At 41.6% G+C, this 21,735-nt stretch overlaps 1 protein-coding gene across 3 annotated transcripts in view; it reads right to left on the reverse strand.

The window, feature by feature from the left end:
* Nucleotides 1-4,385: 4,385 nt before the first annotated feature.
* The window catches only part of LOC126473599 (activated Cdc42 kinase Ack), a 516,119-nt gene continuing 498,769 nt past the window's right edge, over nucleotides 4,386-21,735 (reverse strand). For all 3 annotated transcript variants that reach the window (XM_050100753.1, XM_050100752.1, XM_050100754.1), the window contains one exon: nucleotides 4,386-4,763. In XM_050100753.1, the coding sequence (XP_049956710.1) occupies nucleotides 4,655-4,763 (109 nt within the window). In that variant the 3' untranslated portion in view covers nucleotides 4,386-4,654. The remainder of the gene's footprint in view (nucleotides 4,764-21,735) is intronic.

Genomic DNA, 21,735 nt, shown 5'->3' on the forward strand with positions numbered 1-21,735 from the left:
GATAGACGTTAGAGATATAGGTCTATAGTTCTGCACATCTGTTAGACGTCCATTCTTGAAAACGGGGATGACCTGTGCCCTTTTCCAATCCTTTGGAACGCTACGCTCTTCTAGAGACCTACGGTACACCGCTGCAAGAAGGGGGGCAAGTTCCTTCGCGTACTCTGTGTAAAATCGAACTGGTATCCCATCAGGTCCAGCGGCCCGTCGCAAGTTCTTTTGTCCCATGCACTCCCTGGGATAGATGTACCCTATTTATTATTCTGTGTCCCTGTCCCTGTTATCTGGGAAACACTCTGCTACGAATTTCGCAGTTGCTGTTCGACATTCATGCTAGCTGGTTCATGTGATCTTCTGTATTCTACTTCTGTGGTTTCGTTTAGCTATCTACCGTTTCATCAGGATTTTTAGAGTGCTGTCACTTTTGAGTTCCGCAGACAAATGGCACATCGGCGTCATTGCACTGATGAAGTTATACTGGAGATACTGACAAGGAGTGACAGTCACAGTGACAGTGAGTGTGGCATCTTCAATGAATGTAGTGATGATAAAGATTCATCAGAAGAATCTCCACATACTTCACCTTGTAGAGCTCGCCACGACAGTTCTTCAGATTCTGAAAGTGAAGACGAATCGATCCAGAAAAGGCCAAGCCATAGTGAGAATGAGAAATTTGATTGGCAAAAACATGATTTCAGTCCAGCATGTCATGCATTTGATGACTCATCTTCAGGACATAATTGCCAACTAGCACCCGATTCAAGCGTTCTGTCCTTTTTCATGCTATTTCTATCAGAAGATCTGTTGAAATTTATAGTACTTTAAATGAACAGATTTTTCATTTTCACCATGGGAAATACGTCGGAATCAATTTGTTCTTGACTATCCACCTGGAAAGATACAGCTTTTGAGAAAATGTTTTGCTTCATTGGTATTTGGCTTCTCATGCCTCGGGTTAAAAAGTTGAGAATAAAGGAATATTGGTCCAGAGATGTACTTCTGAGTACTTCAATTTTTGGCGAAGTTATGTCCCGTGATCGTTTTATGTTACTTTTGTGAATGTTGCATTTTAGTGACGACTCGGCCAATCGTCGAGATGACAGTTTGTTTAAAATTAGCAAAATAATTGATACAGTTTGTGTGGCGTTCCACAGTGCATTTAATCCATACAGAAAACTCTGTGTCGACGATAGCCAATTATTGTTCAAAGGTCACTTATTTTTTAAACAATACAGTCCTTCAAAATGAAGTAGATTTGGAATCAAAACATTTGTGTTGTGCGACTGTAAAACTGGATACGTCGTGGATTCCATTGTATACACAGGCACAACAACAGAAACTGAAGTCCATAATTTGGGGAAATCTGGTGATAATGTGGCAACACTAATGAAGCCATACCTTGAATGTGGACATACTCTGTATGTCGACAATTGGTATACAAGTCCAGCCGTGTTCCTCTGACTTCACAACCAGAGAACAGCAGCATGCGGTACTGTATGTAGGAACAGGCGCAACTTTCTAAAGCTGCTAAGGAAACTGAATGAGGAGAAGTTGAGTTTATGTCAACTGACGCAATGCTTTCCATCAAGTGGTGCAACAAGAGAGAAGTGTTCATGCTGATTACCTGCAACACTACAGAAATGCGTGATACAGGAAAGACCAACAGGACGACTGATGAAAAAGTAATGAAGCCGCAATGTGTTGTTGATTACAGTGCAAATCTGGGAGCAGCAGACCACTTCGATATGCTATTAAGCTCTGTTGCATCTGTGCGTAAATCTGTTAAATAGTACAAAAAGTGTTTATTTTTTATGTTGTGGACCTTTGTGTTTTGAATGCTCACACTCTTCACAGATCGGTGACAGGGAGCAAAATATCATTAGCAGATATTCATTGCCAGTCCCAAGCCTGAATGCGAAAGGAGGATGGGAAATATATATATGGTGGGGGGGAACCAGCTCCAGCAACACCGAATTATCTGAGCTTGAAGAGCCTCTTCAGATGAATTACTTTGCTGATAAACACCTTATGTATTAACATGTGAAGCATCCAGTCTGTGTTGACAAACACAGACTGGATGCTTCAAATGTTCATACAGAAAGTGCAAAAATAAAAACTTAGTACAAATTTATCGATTCTTCCATAACTTCTTGGTAGAAGTTAAACCTTAAACTTAGTGCGAATATCATTAATTAAACCAAAAATTCTAGCATTATTATTATTATTACAGAATTTTAGCCTGGGTTGCAGTAAAAGATATTTATTTAAGCGGCGAATAGATTCGGGCAAAGCCCATTTTCAAACTAGCATATAAAACAAAGACTGTGACAACCACATCATAGCTGTTAATAAAACCATAGAAGATGGATAGCTATCGATATTCTCTGGTTTTATTAACAAATATAATGTGTTTGTCACATTCCTTTTTGACACAGTTATTTGAAAATGGGATTCGCCCGAAACTAGTCCCCGCTTAAATAAATATCTTTTATCGCAACTCAGGCTACAATTTTCAAGTAATATTCAGTAACGGATTGCTGTCCTATTTTTCCAGGACACTGGATTTGTGAAAAAATTCTAGGCCTACACTTGGAAAGGGCGCCTCACCACACGTTGGTCATTTGCCCACACTCCCCGTTTCTGAAACACAAAATGTCATTAGGAATAAAATGTGACATTTAATTAGGTAGTTTAGAAGCTTGAGTGTTTCTTTATCTAGTTCTTAAACAAAAGTTATAAACCATGATTTATTTCTACTGTACAGTAAAAATTGCATCCCTTTTAAAAAGAATTAAGAAATGTTGAATTTTTGATTTTGAAGTTTCCTTGGGGATAATTTATTGGCTTAATGCTCTCAAAATATAGTGATTAGCTTTAAAAGTATGTCTCAGCTTCCAGATGCTTCCCTCGAAGGTTGTCTGCGGGCGAATTATTGCACTAGTAAAGAAGAACGTCAACGTTTGGTTGTTACGGATTCTACAGTGTTTACATTGTAAGTCGCATACAAAAATCTGATGATACTATGCCAAATAAAGCACAGATGTATACTGAGACATTATGACGATTCTCATGAACTAATTGTAAATGAAAGAAAGCCTTTGGTGAGGAGTAACATGTTAGCAGTGTAAGTAGTTTCAGTGTACATTAATTCATCTCCAGATTCACAGTTATGGATTAAGTATCCAGATATCCTGCATTTATTTGTAACGTCAGCAATCACACTAACTGTGAGACTGTCAGAAGCGCCGCGGTTCCAGAAATACTCAGCCAGGGCGAAGACGGCCGAGTGGAGAGCTCAGGCACACACAGTAGTCCGTGGCAGTGGCTGCCAGCGCAGGTACATGGATTAGGTGGCCCCAAGGGCAGGCTTGACATGGCCAGCCACGTGCGCCAGTGCAGCACTCAAAGGGTTAAATGCTGTAATTTCAAATATCTGCTCAGTTTTCCTCCTTCAGGGGCAGGTTTCCTCCTCCCAGGGAAAGAGTGTGTTGTGAAAGTATCTGCAAATGTGTCGTCTCTCAGATGGGTTTCTCCCACAATGAGGATGGCTTGCACTTATTTCACCACTGCACGTTTCCAGTTATACTAGACGTGAATTAACTGGTTCAAATGGCTCTGAGCACTATGGGACTTAACATCTGAGGTCATCAGTCCCCTAGAACTTAGAACTACTTAAACCTAACTAACCTAAGGACATCACACACATCCATGCCCGAGGCAGGATTCGAACCTGCGACCGTAGCGGTCTCGCGGTTCCAGACGGACGCGCCTAGAACCGCACGGCCACACCGGCCGGCTGAATTAACTGATGAAGATTTAGTTCTTCTCTACCTCTCACTATACTAAACAATTGTCTTGAATGTGGCAATGTGAACTTCATGCCCTCCTTGCCTTCTTAGTCCAGAAAGGAAATGCAATATTTCGACTTCTACTTTTCTTGAATACTTACGAGACTCCTCTCATCTATATAATCCATATATTGTCTTCAAAAACATATAACATTCTTTGGACAACATCAAGCATCAAAGTGAATTTCCCACATGAAACCTCTACAAACGAGTATGTCCAAGGAATGACAGAATCAGAATGACATTTCATTAGTTCTCATTTACTGGAAATTTTGTTATAATTTCTGATTATATCATGGTGGAAAGCACCTGTCCACTTTGAAATGTGTTTCTCATTCATCTGTCTTCAAGTTTGACGGAGGATAAGAAGGATGAACTGAGAATGACACACCCTAAGGAACCCACATCTGCCATCATATGGTAACGCAAATCAACAGACAAAAAAGGACAGCACAATTAAGTAAAAGTATTCCCATTTCATACTCAAGATTGCTATTAAAGCATCTGTTCATTTGAATAAACATGGTGTAAGAGGAATAATGACACAAAATAAATACTTAATTTATTTCAATCGAAAACACATTCAGTATAAAATACAGAGATATGCTCATATCATTGATGCAGATACTTTTTAAACAAAACAGTATGGGTATGTTCTACAATTTGCCATAATATGTACAACACATTTTCTTTTTGCAGAATGTAACTTGCAATTTACAGCACATATTACAAAATTATACAAACAGCTGAAGTTTGATTTAGTGCCAGCACACAATACTGCACTTTCTACAGGCTTGGCAACAATGTTACACATTTGCATCTCCCACATCAAGGATATACGAAGCAGCTCGATCAACATCCCATTCGCACTTTGTAAGGGCCATTTCACACTGGTGTCGTGATGCTAAACCAAGTCTGAAATAAAGGAACCAGAAATGTGCGATTAAGATGAAAGACAAACTTATTGACAAAAAATGTAGTAGATCGATATATAAATACACACACACACACAGATACATACATACATAATACGACGACAACCATCTGCTTAACAGTGTGTTGATTTACACTTGGAAAGCAATACAGCAGCAATTCTGCATGGAAATGATTTGACAAGGCATTGGTAGGTTTCTGGAGGTATGTAGCACCAGATGTTCAAGCTCAGGTCATGCAATTTCTGTAAATTAGAGGGTGGTGGTTTTTAAGTGCTCAGGTATTTCGTCAGGTTCAAATCAGGCGGATCTGGTGGCTGAGACATTAATGTGAGTTCACTATTGTGTTCCTCAAACTGTTATAGCACAAATTCTGGTCTTGTGAAAAGGACAATTATCCTGCTGAAAGAGGCCATCACCATCAGAGAATATATTGAGCATGATGGGATGCAAAGGATCTTCAACAACATGCACATATTTTGTGAAGAACATATGCTTTCCATCATGGAGTGTAATGTTTTATTTTTCAATAGGTGCTTCCAATTTTGATGCTCAGAACATGTCTTAAACAGTGCCATACTGTAAGTAAAAATATGGCCATCATAAAAAAAAACTGAATATACAAGGTCATCATCAAGATATAATATTTGTATAAAGGTCAGATGTTTTTGGCTTGTGCTAAAGCTCTATTTTAAGCACTTGACAATGGTCTAGTGTTAAAACTGAATTTTGTATTGAAAAACAAAACCTTACAGTTTACACCTGAAAGACTATGTCTGTCAAAAGCTTCACTCTGACTGTGTGGCCCAAGCATTGGAAGTTATTAAAAAATGTTCACATAGCTGTCAATGTGCCCTCAGTTACCACCATAGGTCCCACAGAAGCCCAGACGAATGTTTCCCACAGAATAACACTGCCCCAACCAGTACTACACATCTTTCAAGCAGCTGGCAGTTCACCCGGATGACAGTGCATCACAACACAATCGTGAACTTAGTGGGCAATCGACTGACCTATACATTCTGTGGCTAAGCACACAATCTGACACCTCATCATCTATTTGTGATTTGACCATCTGGCAAATGCTTTCCACAGATATTCACAACAATAGCACACAAACATCTTACCAGATCTGCTGTTTCTCAGATGCTCATTCCCAGGTAGGGGCCCATAAAAATCTTACATCAGTAGATATCCCCATTTGTGACCCATAGTGTCATTAGAATGATTCTCCACGCACCAAGGCCATCCACATATTTTTGAGCTTGATCCCACTTTGAAAGCAGTAACATGTTTAGAAGGAGATGGAAATTAATCTGTTGTGACTGTAGCAATTGTCACTGCATGAACGCTACCCACTGAGGTAAGCGTGAGCTTTCATTTGCTGTTGCACCTCAAGCACTCCTTTATCCCTTCCTCCCCCCATGCCCACTCTATGCAAAAGCTGCTGATAGTTAATTCAACTGCGCAGAGTTTTCTGTATTTCTACACATGTAACTGTACTCTGCACACCAGAGGGTACATTCCATTGTAAAATATGTTAGTCTTCTTCCCCTTGCGGTTGTATAAGGAATGAAATAAGACTGACTGCTCAAATGCTGTCACAATTCTAATTTCACCTTTACAGTGCCTACATGACTAATGCGAGGGTTGGAACTTAAATAGTGGCAACTATTTATTCACAACCGATTCAATAACAGAGTTACATGTTTGCACCTGTTACTGTCCTTCAAAGCAGTCACCAGCGTTGGCTAGAACCTGTTGCCAGTGATGTGGAAGGCACGGTATACCGTTAGCAGAGCCTGTTCTATTGATGGTGCAAATGGAGTGGTCTGCTGCCTGTCGAATCTCTGGAACAGTTCTGAAGCGAATGCCACGAAGTGGTTCCTTCATCTTCGGAATCAAATCAAAGGTCTTAAGTCCGGGTAGTATGGTGGGTGGTACAGTACTTCCCAGTCCCATCAACCGAACAGAGCAGCCACAGCTCCACGAGAATCATCATAACTTTCACGATGCTGGGGCTCTGACGCACTTTTCACTATGGCGGCGACCCATAATGACGTCATTCATTGGATTGGCGTTTCAGTTTTGGCTCGTACAATGTGGCCCATGTCTCATCCAGTGTTACGATATGGCATAAGAAATCCTCTCCTTTGCACTCACAGCACTACAACTGTGTCCGAGCAGCGTCGTAACGCATCCATTTCTGCATTTACGTAAAGTCACGCGGAACCCATCGTGATGCAATTTTTTGCATGCCAAGGTGTTCCTTCAGGATGCGAAGCACAGTCGTATGTGCTAACCTGGTTTCGTGGGTGAGCTCACGAATCATATGGCATCATTCACTGTCCACTAATGTGGCAAAAACATGCACTGCTTCTTCAGAGACGCTAGGACGACCTGCCCAATGCACATCTGCCACAGTTTGCCGACCTTCGTTGAAGGCTTTTACCCAACATGCCACTATTCTGTACGGCAATGCCAATTCTCCACATGCCTCTTGAAGACCTAGATGACACTGTCATGCTGTACGACCTCCGGCACATTCAATTTTGATCCAACTCCGTTGTTCCTGTTTCGAAAACAAAGTGACACCATTATGTTGGACCGCTCGCTCACAAGTGACTGTGTTTCCCCCAACAGTGCGCACACTGGTGATGTGGGACGGGCGAGTCCACTTGCTCGGAGGTAAGGTGGGTATGTCAACAATGTGTCCTATCAGCGACAATAATAGATTCCATTGCATAGGGTCTCCACAGTAGTGTTGCCACTATCTTAAGTTCCAACATATCTATGTAGGTTGTTATGGTATGTTCTTAGATTTTTAACTTCATGCTGGCACTCTACTTTCTTGGTGCAGTTTGCATCTATCTTTTAACATCTACCAGTTTGGCATTCTTGAAATTTTCTCTCCTGTGGTTTAAATAAACGTGTGAATACATGTACAGCTTTTCTTTGCTTATGTTCAATATCTTCTCTCGGTTCTTCTTTGTATAGGTCCCACACAAACTAACAATATTCACAGATGGGTCAAGCGAGTGTTTCAGTCAAGTTGGATAAGGTTGCCCATATATTACTACCCCATGCGGCAATCATACTGCTACATCAAGAGCTCTGCAAGATGATCACAGAAGGGTCACTGTAGCTGCTCTGTCTGATCAGACTGTAATGAACAGGTAACAAGGACCTTACAACCAAGATGTCTCGAACTACTACTAATGCCATAGCCTATGTGCACGTGTCAGCAGGGATGTTGTGCAAAGTACTGTAGTAATGGGTCAGCTGTGAGTCCTGAACTAAACAGCATTGTGTGTATGTGATACGTGCCTGACACCTCTGTGGTTGTCCTGTTCTACCACAGGCTCTCCAAAAACTTTCATGGGCTTTCACTAAGTAGTACTCTGCCACCTAGTGAACCTACACAATATCCTTGTCCATCCCTACTCCACCCCTGCTCCCAACCGCTTGTCTCATAGTTCATATCCCTGCAATACATCTAGATGCACAACCTGTCCCGTACATCCACCCATGACCAACTACCCTAATCCAGTCAAATGCACCTCCTACCTCATCAAAGACAGTACTAACTGTCAAAGCAGCCTTGTTATCTACAAACTAAGCTGCAACCACAGTTGGCTTTCTATGCATGCATGACAATTAACAAGCTGTCTGTCCACATGAGTGGCCACCTCTAAACTGTGACCAATAGACACCTGGAGCACCCAGTTACTGAACTTGCTGCTCAACAGGATGTGCTTTACTTTAGTGACTGCTGTGGCATGTGGATTCTTCCTCGCAATGCCAGCTTTTCTGAATTCCACAGGTGGTAATTCTCCCTGCAAGATATCCTTTGTTCCCATAACCCCCTGTTCTCAACTTCACTAGATTTCATCATCCACACACTTACCTCTGCTCCCATCCCAGAACTAATTCTATCCCTTTCCCCTTCTCGATTTCTCTCCTCTCCCCCTCCCTTCTCCACAGCAGACAGTGGCCACGTGTGTGTCAGCTGTGCTTGTATGAATGTGCATGTATTTTCTATTAAAGGACGATTTCTTCCGAAAGCTTAATATGTTAAACAATCTTTTTCATCATGTCTCTCTCTGACACGAACCATTTTTCAATTGACACAAAGTTCCTACAGGGGGGGAAATGAACACTTTCAGCATACACTATACAAAACGGCATGATTATGTTAACCTGCTTAATGACAGGTATCACCCTACCAAGATCAAATTGTTTCTGATCTCAAGATGAACTGGGGATATAAAGGAGAGCATACGGGCCAAAACTGAATAGGTTGATGACATTCAAATTCACTGTATCAATGACACTCAAACAGAAGGTGACAGGAAATATTTTATTACCTCATATACAATTTATCTTACTCTGTATCCTGCATCAACGAACCAAGGAGATGTGCCGATGGGGTAACTGGTGCAGTGAACTGGTGCAGTGGCACCTTGATTTGCTTAAAGCTATGTCATGTACCATATTTAGTCGAATCTAAGCCGCACCTGAAAAATGAGACTCAAAATCAAGGGAAAAAAAAAAAAAAATCCTGAATCTAAGATGCACCTGAAATTTGAGACTCGAAATTCAAGGGCAGAGAAAAGTTTTAGGCCGCACCTCCAAATCGAAACAAAGTTGGTCCACTGTAATATGAGACACAATTTAGGTCGAATGAATGACGATACAGCTACAGTAGTTTGGTTCGAGTCATAAGCTTAGCAGTTAAGCTTTACCAGGTAGCCATTGCTATGCGTCAGGCGGTTCGTACATATTTATACGGATACCCTTCCTTTTTCACGTGCTTCATCAGGTTTGAATCGATTGCTTATTTTTCTTTGATCTGATAAGTGCCGTTCTCTTTGTTATAGGTGTTTACGTCACTATAAGCTGAAACTGCATTACTGTACTGTGTCATGCATTGTTTGTTGCATTCTGATAATGAGTGTTTACAGCCTATTGCCGCTCGCGGCATGGCTTGCTTTTGTGCGCGCTACCGCCGCTTACAATCACAACAATGAGAGGAATTGCCTCATTAGTGAAACAATGGCAAGAGACTGCTATTTGTTGTTACTTACACTGCTGCTTTCTTTGATAATGATCAACAAGAACCAAATAATAGACTGCATATGATAGAAGATGTTCTGAATGAAAGTTTAGCTAAAATTTTTCTCTGTTTGAAAATCTTTGCAGATGCCTCTTTTGTACATTATATTTTGCACAGAAATTAGAGTCATCTTAGATTTAAAAATCTAGTCAATTGCCGTGCTTCGTTTCTGACTGTATCACTATTAGGCATAAGAATAATACGAATATAAACATGAAATGATATGTATATTCTTCCACGTTTGCTGTTGTCTCACACTAGTTTCGTAGTTTATTAGGCAGACAGGATTTAAATGAGATAGCAGCAAACACGAAAGAATACATGGCAAAATGTTTATATTTGTATTATTCTTATGGTGAAGAGAATACTGCATGTGATTCACAATTCATACAAATTCCTATTAGCAACCATCTCTTCTCACAGGTAGGAAAAAATTCAGAACAAATAGTTGGCCATATTGACAAACATCCCAAACAGTCCTGCCAGTCGAATTTTCGTAGTACATTGAAATGCTGCTACATTCCAAGATGAACAGTATGGAATTTGTATTTACTTCGTTGGATAATGTATGAAAATGCAGTGGGCGAAACTCGGGGCGGAGAAAAAAGCTCGTCTTCCACCTTTTTTTAAAATTTATTTACTGGCGCAGAGGTTTTGGCGCCAGTATTTATCTCTGTGCCTGCAAAGCATGCCTGTGTAGCGCTACATATATTTGCGGCTGAAGTTAGTCCTGGCAGCACCTCCCAACATTTTTCAGAACTTCCGCTTACTTTGCACTCGATTCTAAGCCACAGGCGGTTTTTTGGATTACAAAAACCAGAAAAAAAATGTGCGGCTTAGATTCGAGTAAATACGGTGAGTGACAAAAAACATGTTTTCAGTGTAAAGGGGTATTAAAAACTGCTAACAATTTAACCAGTGCACACCACACCATCTGGCTTCAATTTCACTCATCTCCATGCAATCACTAACCTTCTGTAAACCCACCTACCAGTAACCTTCTGTAAACCCATCTACCAGCTGGCAAGAAATATCAACAGTCTTCACTAGAATGACAAAGTAATGAGGAGGTAGAGGCAAAACCAGCGAAAACCAAAAGAATATTCATTACATGCTCAATGCCTCAGAAGGCTGTACAAATTGGCTAAAAGACACTGCCAGTAGATGGTGGGATGTCCTGTGAAAGATCCAAATTTGAACTCATACCAATATTTGTGATACATTGCAAATTTTCACTCATAGCACATACTCCATTGCAGAGTGAAAGCTTCTATTTATAAATAATCCCACTAGGCCACCGCATCCCCCCCCCCCCCCCCCCTCTCACTATACGTACTGTGACGTGCCCACCTCTTTTGCAGTTCTCATCTAATGATTATCTCAAAAAAATTCCCAGTTGCACAATGTGAAAGTTAAAATGCAATAAATGTACACATTTACTAGTTAATCCAGTCACAATGACATGTTGATCCAAAAGTTATTTCACAAATGCACTTGCAACATACAGCAACGAAAAGAAATTAAAGTTTTACACAATGACGTGTTCTGAGTTCAATGGCTATAGACTGCTTGACAATACCTAATGTGTATGTGAATTGCTGTGATTCACAGCTTAGCATACTTCAGATTTCAGGAGGGAAAAAGAAAAAAGAAAGAGCACCATCCTACTACTGCCAACTTCACACACAACAGAATTTTCATTTTACTTTGCATGTGATAGTCATACACATATGAGAAACAATGAGTGAACAGTATTCATAACAGAATATAGGTCTCCTGACCAGTTTACATATACATTTACATCCATACTCCGCAAGCCACCTGACGGTGTATGGCAGGGGTACCTTGAGTACCTCTATCGGTTCTCCCCAGTCACTAATAAACAACTGAGTCACAGCTCCCTGATCACCGAATCATCCAATTTATTTCAAATGCAAAAAACAGAAGAATGATAGGCGAGGGTATTCAGTCATTTAGTTTATATCATGTACCATGGAGGAGAGAGAGACATAGTTTGGTAAACTGTATGGCAGGAAAAACTGATGAGAGCCAAAACTCAAATTCCAAACCATGATTTCTTGCATAATTATTTATTTCAAGCATGGTTTCATCACAAGATAGAATACAACTTGCAATTTTAATTAAGAGTCTACTGAACACAAAGTGAATTAAAAATTGGAAATATCTGCAAACCTGCATTATGGATGGGCTAAACTGTAACTAAAACTGTTTGAAACACCAAACAGCACTTGCTGTTGATGCCTTATTACTGAATTAGACCTTATTACAAGCTATGATGTTTCATCTGTGGATCCTATATTCATATTAATCTGTAACATGTGATGTGTACACACACACACACACACACACACACACACACTCTCTCTCTCTCTCTCTCTCTCTCTCTCTCTCTCTCTCTCTCTCTCTCTACTGTGACCATGATGTATATATTCCTTTTCACTTTTGCTCTGCTTCTTCTCCAAACTACTCTCTCACTTCATCTTAAGCAACATTTTTGAATCTTCCATTGAGGTATCAAAGTGGTATTATTCAATTTTGTGAACAATACAAAGTTTCAAACTGTGTAACATCTGGTAGTTCAATGACTGTCATAGGGTCAAATCCTGGAGTGACTACAAATTTTTATCTCTGGTTTTTAACCTAGCAGTAACCTTTGAAGTCTGTCTCCATAGCTGAGTGGTCAGTGTAAATGGCTGCCATGTAGAGGACCCTTCAATTCCTGGTACTGTCACAGATTTTTCCTTGGTGGGTGGACTGGTATGCCACAAGGAAAGTTTGTTTATATAATTTATAAATATTTGTGCGAGTTGGCTGAACGCTTGGTGAATTACAGTCCTCTGCATTGTTTTTATCTTTCTGTTTGTGAAGGCCTCTCTCAGGAAGTACTCCAGTACTTCTGACACTCTCAGCAGACTGGTGCAACAGCCCCACTGATAAATGAGCAACATGTCTCTAATTGTTAGTGTGTTGCAGTCGTGCAGTCTGCTCACACCTTCAGACGTTGCAGTGTGCTGGTAAGTGGTATGTGATGCTAAAATCATCTAATTTATATGAAGGTGATGGCATTCAGTTACTTGTAGTCATTTTCCAATTTTTAATCATAAACAATACACAGTGCCCCCACAAACAAAATTACTGGTATGACAGACAAGTCGTCTGGCCTCTGATACTTAGTGCTCCCCTTGCGAAGCTGGGGTGGATCACTAGTGTCTTATAAAAAATGAGTGTGTGCGACGTCTCCTAAACTATTGGATCATTTTCAACCAAACTTGCTAAATAATATGACTTGCTATCCGGATGGGGAGGGGAGTGGGGGTGGGGTTAAAATTGACTGCTTCTTGAAGGGATGGGCTGTGGATGGCAAAGAAGTTTAACACAGCACATGGAAATATGCAGACTATATTTATCCAGTATTTGAGAATGACAGCACTTACTGTCCTGCAACCAGCTTCATACAAAATTTCAAAGCTACACAAAATTTTTTTTGGCTGACACCCTTCACAAAACAATGAATGGAAAAAGTTACAAATAACTCCATTTAACCATTCAAGGAATAAAAGGGCTGCAACGGGCATGATATTTTAATTTATTACTTCATTACTATTAACTCTATGGCAATAAGATTCCCCACTGTCACTAAGGGGCATGTGGGGGAGGAGGGGATGGACGAGAAGGGATGGTATTTATTTCCTGTATTTAGTTAACTCTGAATACTTTTAAATGTATGATGTACACTTTGTCTTCTATTGCCGGCCGAAGTGGCCGTGCGGTTCTGGCGCTGCAGTCTGGAATCGCGAGACCGCTACGGTCGCAGGTTAGAATCCTGCCTCGGGCATGGATGTGTGTGATGTCCTTAGGTTAGTTAGGTTTAACTAGTTCTAAGTTCTAGGGGACTAATGACCTCAGAAGTTGAGTCCCATAGTGCTCAGAGCCATTTGAACCATTTGTCTTTTATTTGTGCCATTTGGTGTGTCAACCAGGTTCTGAGAATGAGCACTGCAGGAAGCCAATAATTTTGTCAATGCAGTTTGCTGGCAAAGATCACACCATATAGTTGAATACCATAGATAAATCTAACATCCACTCTGGTATTGTATGCTGTAAAACAGCAGAGCATCAGACATATAGGAGGATATTAAAAATATGGAAAAACCACAAGATATGCGTGCTTGAACATACATGCAGATGCTTGCCAAGGTCAAAGGTTGTACTGTTGAATCTGACCACAAACAGTATCTGGACAATGACCTCAACATCCTATAAGTGTCAATCATGGTCACAACAGTGACCTGTGTAACTGTGAGTACACTATGTTGGAGCTAAGTTAATTCAAACTTGGGCAAACTGGTGCCCATATAGTGGGTATTTCCACAACTAAGGTATCTGACGTGTTCGGTGTTTCACGAGCGACTGTATCAAAGAAGTATATCGCATACAGAAAAAGCAGAAAAACATTGTACACTAGGTCACAGTGCGATAAAGTGTGTGCTGAGTAACTGTGACAGACTGTTCATTGAAGAGGATTGTGACTAAAAATAAGAGGATGAAAACAGAAAAACCAACTGCTGAAATGAATGTCACACTCGTGAGCCCTTCTCTGTGTGTGTGTGTGTGTGTGTGTGTGTGTGTGTGTGTGTGTGTGTGAAGCCCCAGAAAAAGGAAACTGGCTGGAAGGTGCCAAAATTCTGAAACCACTCATCAGTGACGCAAATGCCTGTAGCAAGAAAAATTTGATGCCAAAGCCATAAAGTGTGGACTACGGAGCACTGAAAGAATGTCATTTGGTCAGATGAGACTTGTTTCACACTGTTCCCAACTTCTGGCTATGTATATGTTCCAAAAGTGAAACATGGTGGGAGCTTGGTGGTGATTAGGGCAGCCATACTGTGGTATATGGTATATATACGGCAAATGGCCAGCTCATATCAAACTGGCACCGCAGATGGGTCGACTGTGTGGCTCGCAGCTCCCATCACTCCAACTCTGATGAATTGAAGTATCCTGATACTGTGAAAAGGATACCATTGATATATAGTGGTTTGTCTGCAAGGTCACTTTACTTCTAAGGATTATATGACCATTTTGGCTGATCAGATCCATCCCATGGATGGTACAATGTTTATTCCACAAGAGTAATGATGTGTTCCAAGACGACAGGGCCCCTGTTCACACAACTTGCATCATTCTGGATTGGTTTTGTGAACATGAGAATGAATTATTTTGCCTTCCATGACCACCACAGTCACCAGATCTCAATAAAATTATCCTTTGTTGCCTATGTTAGAGAGAAGGGTGCCTGATCCACCTCCATCATCATTAACTGAAATTGTCATTATTTTACAGTATGTGTGGTACAAGGTTCCCTTACACAACCTGTTTTTTTATCTATTTCAATATGACGGGAAATTGTTTCGAATGCCAATGGTTTTCCTAATAGGCATGGTACTGTGCTGTTTTTTTTGGCATTTCCATAAATTTGTCCACCCCCTGTAAATCTGTGCAATGTACAGGGTGACTCAAAATGGACTTTGTAACTTTGAAAAGATATACAAGTTTATTGAAATGACTTACAGAATTGGTAAATGTGTTATTTTGTAGCGAACAACCTCAAATTTCACAAAAAAGTGTCAAGTGGAATTTTGGTTTGATGCAACAACCATTTGTGATACAGCAAACATTTCATCTGTAATCAATTTCTTCCCACACTCATTGCAGCAAATTGGGCATAACTTGTGCAACGGCAGCAGACATCTTTCAGATCGGCCAAATTGCTTGGTACGGGAGGAACATACACGTGGTATTTAATGAAATCCCAGAGAAAGAAATCCAGTAGTGTCAAGTCTGTGGAGCAAGGTGGCCATGTGATTGGCCCTTAACAGCCAATACACTGAACTGGGAAGCGATTATCGAGGAAACCTTGAACTTCCGTGAGGAAATAAAGTAGTACACCATCTTGCTGGTAGTAATCCATCCCATATCCAGATCTACAATACGAGTGACAATTTTCTCTGTGAAGCAGAAAGGGTCATACACTTTCAATTTACTAAGGGCACAAAACACATTAACTTTGGAGTTGTCCCAAACGTATTCCAGGATTACATACGGATTTTCACTGCCCTGTATTCTGCAGCTGTGGGTGTTTACCACACTACTGACATGAAATGTTGACTCATCACTGAAGATTACTGTGTTCAGAAATGTCTTGACGTCCTCTATCTGATGCAACATTTATGCACAGAATTTCCTGAGTCAACCTTATCTGCATCACTAATGCACTGTTCCATTGTAAATCTGTATGATTTCAAGTGTAAATGACAACACAGTACTCTCCAAACATCCTATGTTGAATGCTAGCCTCATGAGATGCACATTTGGTTGAGTTTTGTGGACTGCGGGCAAAGTTCTCCCTAACCTGTTTGACATAATCATCAACATGCGTTACTGTGTCGCAGTGAACAATCCGTCTGAATAAAGTTCAAGTGAGTATGCCAAGAGTTATCTGTAAGCCTACTTGGTGGTTATGTAATGTATTCTGTGTGAAATTTACACTGAACATTTGTTGCAGAGTTCACTTCATGTAAAAAAAGAAAGCACAGCAAGATGCTAAAACCAATTTAAATGTGCACTATGTTCATAATCCTGGTGGTGGAATGGGGTGTTGTTGCATGACATGAATCAAACTTGAGATTATTTGCTGCAAAATGACACATCTACTGATTCTGTAAGTCAGAGAAAAGGGGAGAGAGGTGGGGGGGTGGGGGGTGGAAGTGGATGATGAGATGGGAAGGAAGAGGGGAAGGAGGAGGACATTTTCTCATTTCTCAGCTGGTACATAAGTAAATTGAAGTCCCACTGTGTTTTCTTTTTGTATTTTTGGTCTTATCCCAGGAACTACTGCAGGGATTTAGATATGGTTTTCACAAATATACTGAAAATATATTCAAAATAAAAGTTTGGGTATATAATATATTAAGTATTTTGTGCAAATTGGTATAATTATGATCAACTGAAGTACCCCAACACTGTGAAAATAATGCCATTGACATCTAGCAGTGAATGACAGAACTCCTCAGAATTATGTCTGATTCATGAGGAACATTTTTGCACACAATAGACAGGTGTAAGGCTACCCAACTTCAACACTGGGCTAGCATGAGCTACCACTGACTTCCTAAATTATGCCCAATGCAGAACATATCAGGTATTGTGGCCTTAGCTCACAATGAACTCCACAGCGACTCGGCAGATTTGGTTGTACTGGCACTGCAGTCAATCAACCAGCAAATGGTTGCAGCTCCAGACAAGCTGGCACTACAGTTGAGCTTGGAGCTCCATTACTGCCATGAGATATTATTCCAAACATCAATTAAATACAGAACAGAACACTCACATCTGCTGAGAACATTCTTCACATGTGCTGCTTAAATTGTTAAGTAATATGATAATGATGATACTCACTCACTTAACTGATGTTGCTCTCTGAATTTTAATCCTAGCTCCCTGTAGTGGCCCATAAACAAAATTACTGTTACATCAGATAAGTAATTCCCCCCCCCCCCTCTCTCTCTCTCTCTCTCTCTCTGTCTGTCTGTCTGTCTGTCTGTCGTCTGTCTGTCTGTGAGTACATGAAGTCTGATAACACTTTCAATTATTTATTGCACAAGAACTAAAAATTGTACAGTTGTCATAGATATTGCCTTTTGAAGAGAAACTCTGACCGTTTTTTTGTACAAACATTCAATATGCAAACCATGAGTGACCCGGCAGATGTCAATACGGTAACTGAATACTTCCATACCCGTCCCAGCTAGGCATTGTTGACTGTGGCAGTCGCTTCCTGTATCCTCTCCCAGAGCTCTGTTGCATCAAGCGGTAGAGGCAGTACAAACACTTGATCTTTAATGTGTCCCCACAGAAAAAAGTTACATGGAGTGAGATCTTGTGATCGGGGAGGCCATTTCATGAACAGCTGTCCTCTTCTGTAGCACTGCTGATCCATCAATGCGGCAACTCTGTGTTCAAGTACCCACGCTTCTCTTTGCTGGGCACAAGCAACCCGTCTTAACAAATTTGCTTTGCCAGTGGCAAAAGACCTTCCTTATTGGTGGCTTCTTACCGTACTTGGTTCTAAACATCCGTTGAACAGCTGTAGCACATTGTATTTGTCGAACTCCAACACACAGAAATCCTGCTCCTCACCTGAACCTGAATGTTTTCGACCAGCACTGACTATCGGTAAATTACCAATTGGGTCTCACTACACACGAAAGTATCACTGTGACAATAAGAATGATATTTTATAAGTCAGGAGTCACTAATACATACTGAACGAAACCCATGTTAGGATGTACCTTAAATCATCATCATCGTCATCTTTTCACAAACTGCCTATTGGCTTCTGTCTCGGGTTCTTCGGCCGACGTTCATCTAATGACTTTTCTGACGTTTCGTCAGCACGAGTGGCTGGCATTGTCAAAGCTTCACCCTCCATTGCCGGTGGTGAACTGGAGCCGAGCTCGCGGGCGCAGACTATATATACCTGGCGCGCCAGTGTCCGAGGGCTTCTCCGCGGTCATTTCCGGTGCGGTTCTCCTCTTGCTACCTGCGACGGTCGTTCACTGCAGTACGGGAAGCCAGGATCCGTTTACCTTAAGGCTTTCCACTTTCTTGTTCAAACTGTTCGCGTGTTTTTGTATTTCTACAGCTTCTCTAAACAAGCACGTGTGATAGTGCTTCTCTACAGCCAGAACTTCCGTGGTCGTCTCATTCAGTGCGTGTTCTGCCACGGCCGATTTCTCCACCTGCCCCAGCCTGCAATGTCGCTTATGCTCTTTGATCCTGGTGTTAATGGATCGTCAAGTCATTCCGACATAAACTTTCCCGCATGTGCATGGTATGCGGTATATTCCCGACATTGCAAGTGGGTCTCTTTTCTCCTTCGCCGATCTAAGACACTCTTTGATCTTCCTTTTGAAAATCGTCTTTACGCCATGTTTGCGCAATATACGGCCGATTCTGTCCGTCACTCTGGGAATGTATGGCAGAAAGGCCGTACCCAACATTTCTTTTTCTGGTTCCTTACTTCGCCGAGTGTTTGGCTCTGTTACACTTCTAATATAATTTTTGGAGTACCCATTGCTCCTCAGGGCAGTTTCCAGGTGTTGCATTTCTCGTTTGAGGTGTTGCGGCTCACATATTCGTCCTGCTCTCGTTACGAGTGTACTAATCATGCCTCTTTTCTGGCTCAGGTGGTGGTTTGACAGTTTGTGCAGGTATCGGTCCGTGTGAGTCGGTTTTCGATACACGCTGTGTCCCAGGTTTTCGCCGTCCCTTGTGACCAGCACATCTAGAAATGGCAGTTTCTTGTCCTTTTCTACTTCCATGGTAAATGTTATGTTGGCATGGAGGCTGTTCAAGTGTCTTAGGAAGTCACCGAGCAGTTCTTCACCATGGCTCCACATCACGAAAGTATCATCGACGTACCTGTACCACACCTTAGGTTTGCAAGTCGCCGAGTCCAGTGCCTGTGCTTCGAATTGTTCCATGAAGAAGTTGGCCACCACTGGACTGAGAGGACTACCCATGGCCACGCCTTCCAGCTCTTCGTAGAAATCGCCATTCCACGTGAAATAGCTCGTGGTGAGACATGCATGGAAGAGCTTTCTGATGTCTAGCGGGAAAATGGAACCGATGTGCTCCAGAGCGTCACTGAGTGGCACTTTCGTAAATAACGAAACAACATCAAAGCTGACCAGGATGTCGTTTGGTGCAAGTTTCAGTTTCTTCAGCTTCTCAATGAAATGTCTTGAGTCCTTAATGTATGTGTCGGTCTTCCCCACGTGTGGCTGGAGGAGAGAGGCCAAGTGTTTTGCCAGTTTATGTGTCGGTGATCCAGGAACGCTAACGATCGGTCTCAGTGGAACGTTGTTCTTATGGATCTTGGGTAATCCATACAGCCGAGGTGGTAGGGCTTCTGTGTTGCACAGGTTTCTCTGTATGTCCGCCGGCAGAGAAGACGCCTTGATTAATCGATTCGTATTCCGTGTGATACGTTGTGTCGGATCTGCGCTTAGTTTTCGGTACGTCGGCGGATCTAATAGGTCTCGGACCTTTTGCTCATAATCTTCGGTCTTCATTATGACGGTCGCATTCCCCTTATCGGCAGGCAGTACCAATATACTCTTGTCGGCGTTGAGATTCTTAATGGCTTGTACCTCTTCTTTCTTCAGGTTGCAAGCTGGTGGTTTTGCTCGGCGCAGTATCCTGGCTGTTTCCGTGCATATTTCCTCTGCCCTTTCACAAGAAAGGGTCCGAATGGCTGCTTCGGTGTTGGCAATGATGTCCTCCATAGGTATGGTTCTTGGGATGATAGCGAAATTCCCTCCTTTTTGAAGAACAGACACTTCCTCTTCGGTCAATTGTCGTTCAGTGAGGTTGATCACTGTGTGTGACATGTCGGGAGTCACCTTGTCGGTCTGCTTCCGGCATCTTTCAAACTTTTTCTTCTGTCGCTCGGTGCAGCACTCGAGTTCATTCTGCATGCTCCTGTGAGTGATGCTGTCGATCTTGTCCCAGTCGTCTCGATGCATTCTGCTACTTAGTTGATAGAAAATGTCCAGAAGTTCCTGATCCGTTCTTGCCAACTCTCTCCGTGTTGTATGTATTCGCTCACGAAGAAAAGCTCGTTCCATTCTGTCGTAGATACGATGTGCTTGGGCGGTGGTGAATAGGTGCTTACATCTCAAGAACTTCGGTGTAGCGCATTCGTCTCGGCAACGTGACAGAAAGGTGAGAGACGACATCAGTCGCGCTTTCTTCTTCCGTCGTTGGTCAAGGCGCCGGTACTGGAGCTAGTAAAATCCCCATCACGTATGAATTCATTGTTTACCAGACATTGATAAAATTTTATGTAAAAGATTCACATTCTATCGATAGCATCACTATGCATACACCATAGTAGCTATAATGGCCAATGCCCCTCAGCCTACTGTCTTTCATTCAAAGCACATTCCACTGGTGTGTCACCAAGGGTACATTCTTTTTTTCCTTTTTTCAGATGGACTTTATAGCTAGAACCAACAAGTCCACATGAAGCCAATCACTACATTGTTATGGTCATCAACAGAGAGCAGCTAAGGCACAGTGGGGAAATCTACAAATCATTTCAATAGGGATGGATGAAGAACATGAAGTCCAAAAAATGTGCAGATGCACTTGAGAAAGATAATGTGTACTGCAGCCAGGAGACACACTGGATTGAAGCAAATTCCAAAACAAACCCCTTGCTCATGAGACACTTATGAGGATAACCTACAATTTGCATTGTATCTTTTCAGCTTCTCACAAACTTACGTAAGAAATCTGTACTGTTATGGAAGGAAAAAGACATCATACAGTCACCTGCAGATGAATGATAAATACAAACATCATTCACCTTCAGAAATGCAACATCAGTGCTGATTGTATATGAGTCAGTTTCTGGGCAGATAGATGTGGGAGATGGAAAAGAGGGGAAGGGGATTCTGGCAACACGGAGAGGACAGTAATAGATAGGGAAGTATTAGCCCAGCCTTCCACCAGCACCCTATGCTATGCCCATTTTGCTGGACTCATTCTCTCTTCTCTTCTCATTTAGCTCCCCCATTCTCCTGTGAACCAATATCATAGCATCTCACTCTCAAGTCGGCTGCATGTTAGTGGGTGTCTCCCATCTGATGGTAGTCACAGATACGGGACTGTTATAGTTTGACACACAGCAACTTTCATGAATATCTGTGGAAAGTGGTTGAAGGGCAGTGAAATCATGAGCAAGCAAAAA

Source organism: Schistocerca serialis, chromosome 4 (genome assembly GCF_023864345.2).
Source record: "Schistocerca serialis cubense isolate TAMUIC-IGC-003099 chromosome 4, iqSchSeri2.2, whole genome shotgun sequence".
Taxonomy (NCBI): domain Eukaryota; kingdom Metazoa; phylum Arthropoda; class Insecta; order Orthoptera; family Acrididae; genus Schistocerca; species Schistocerca serialis.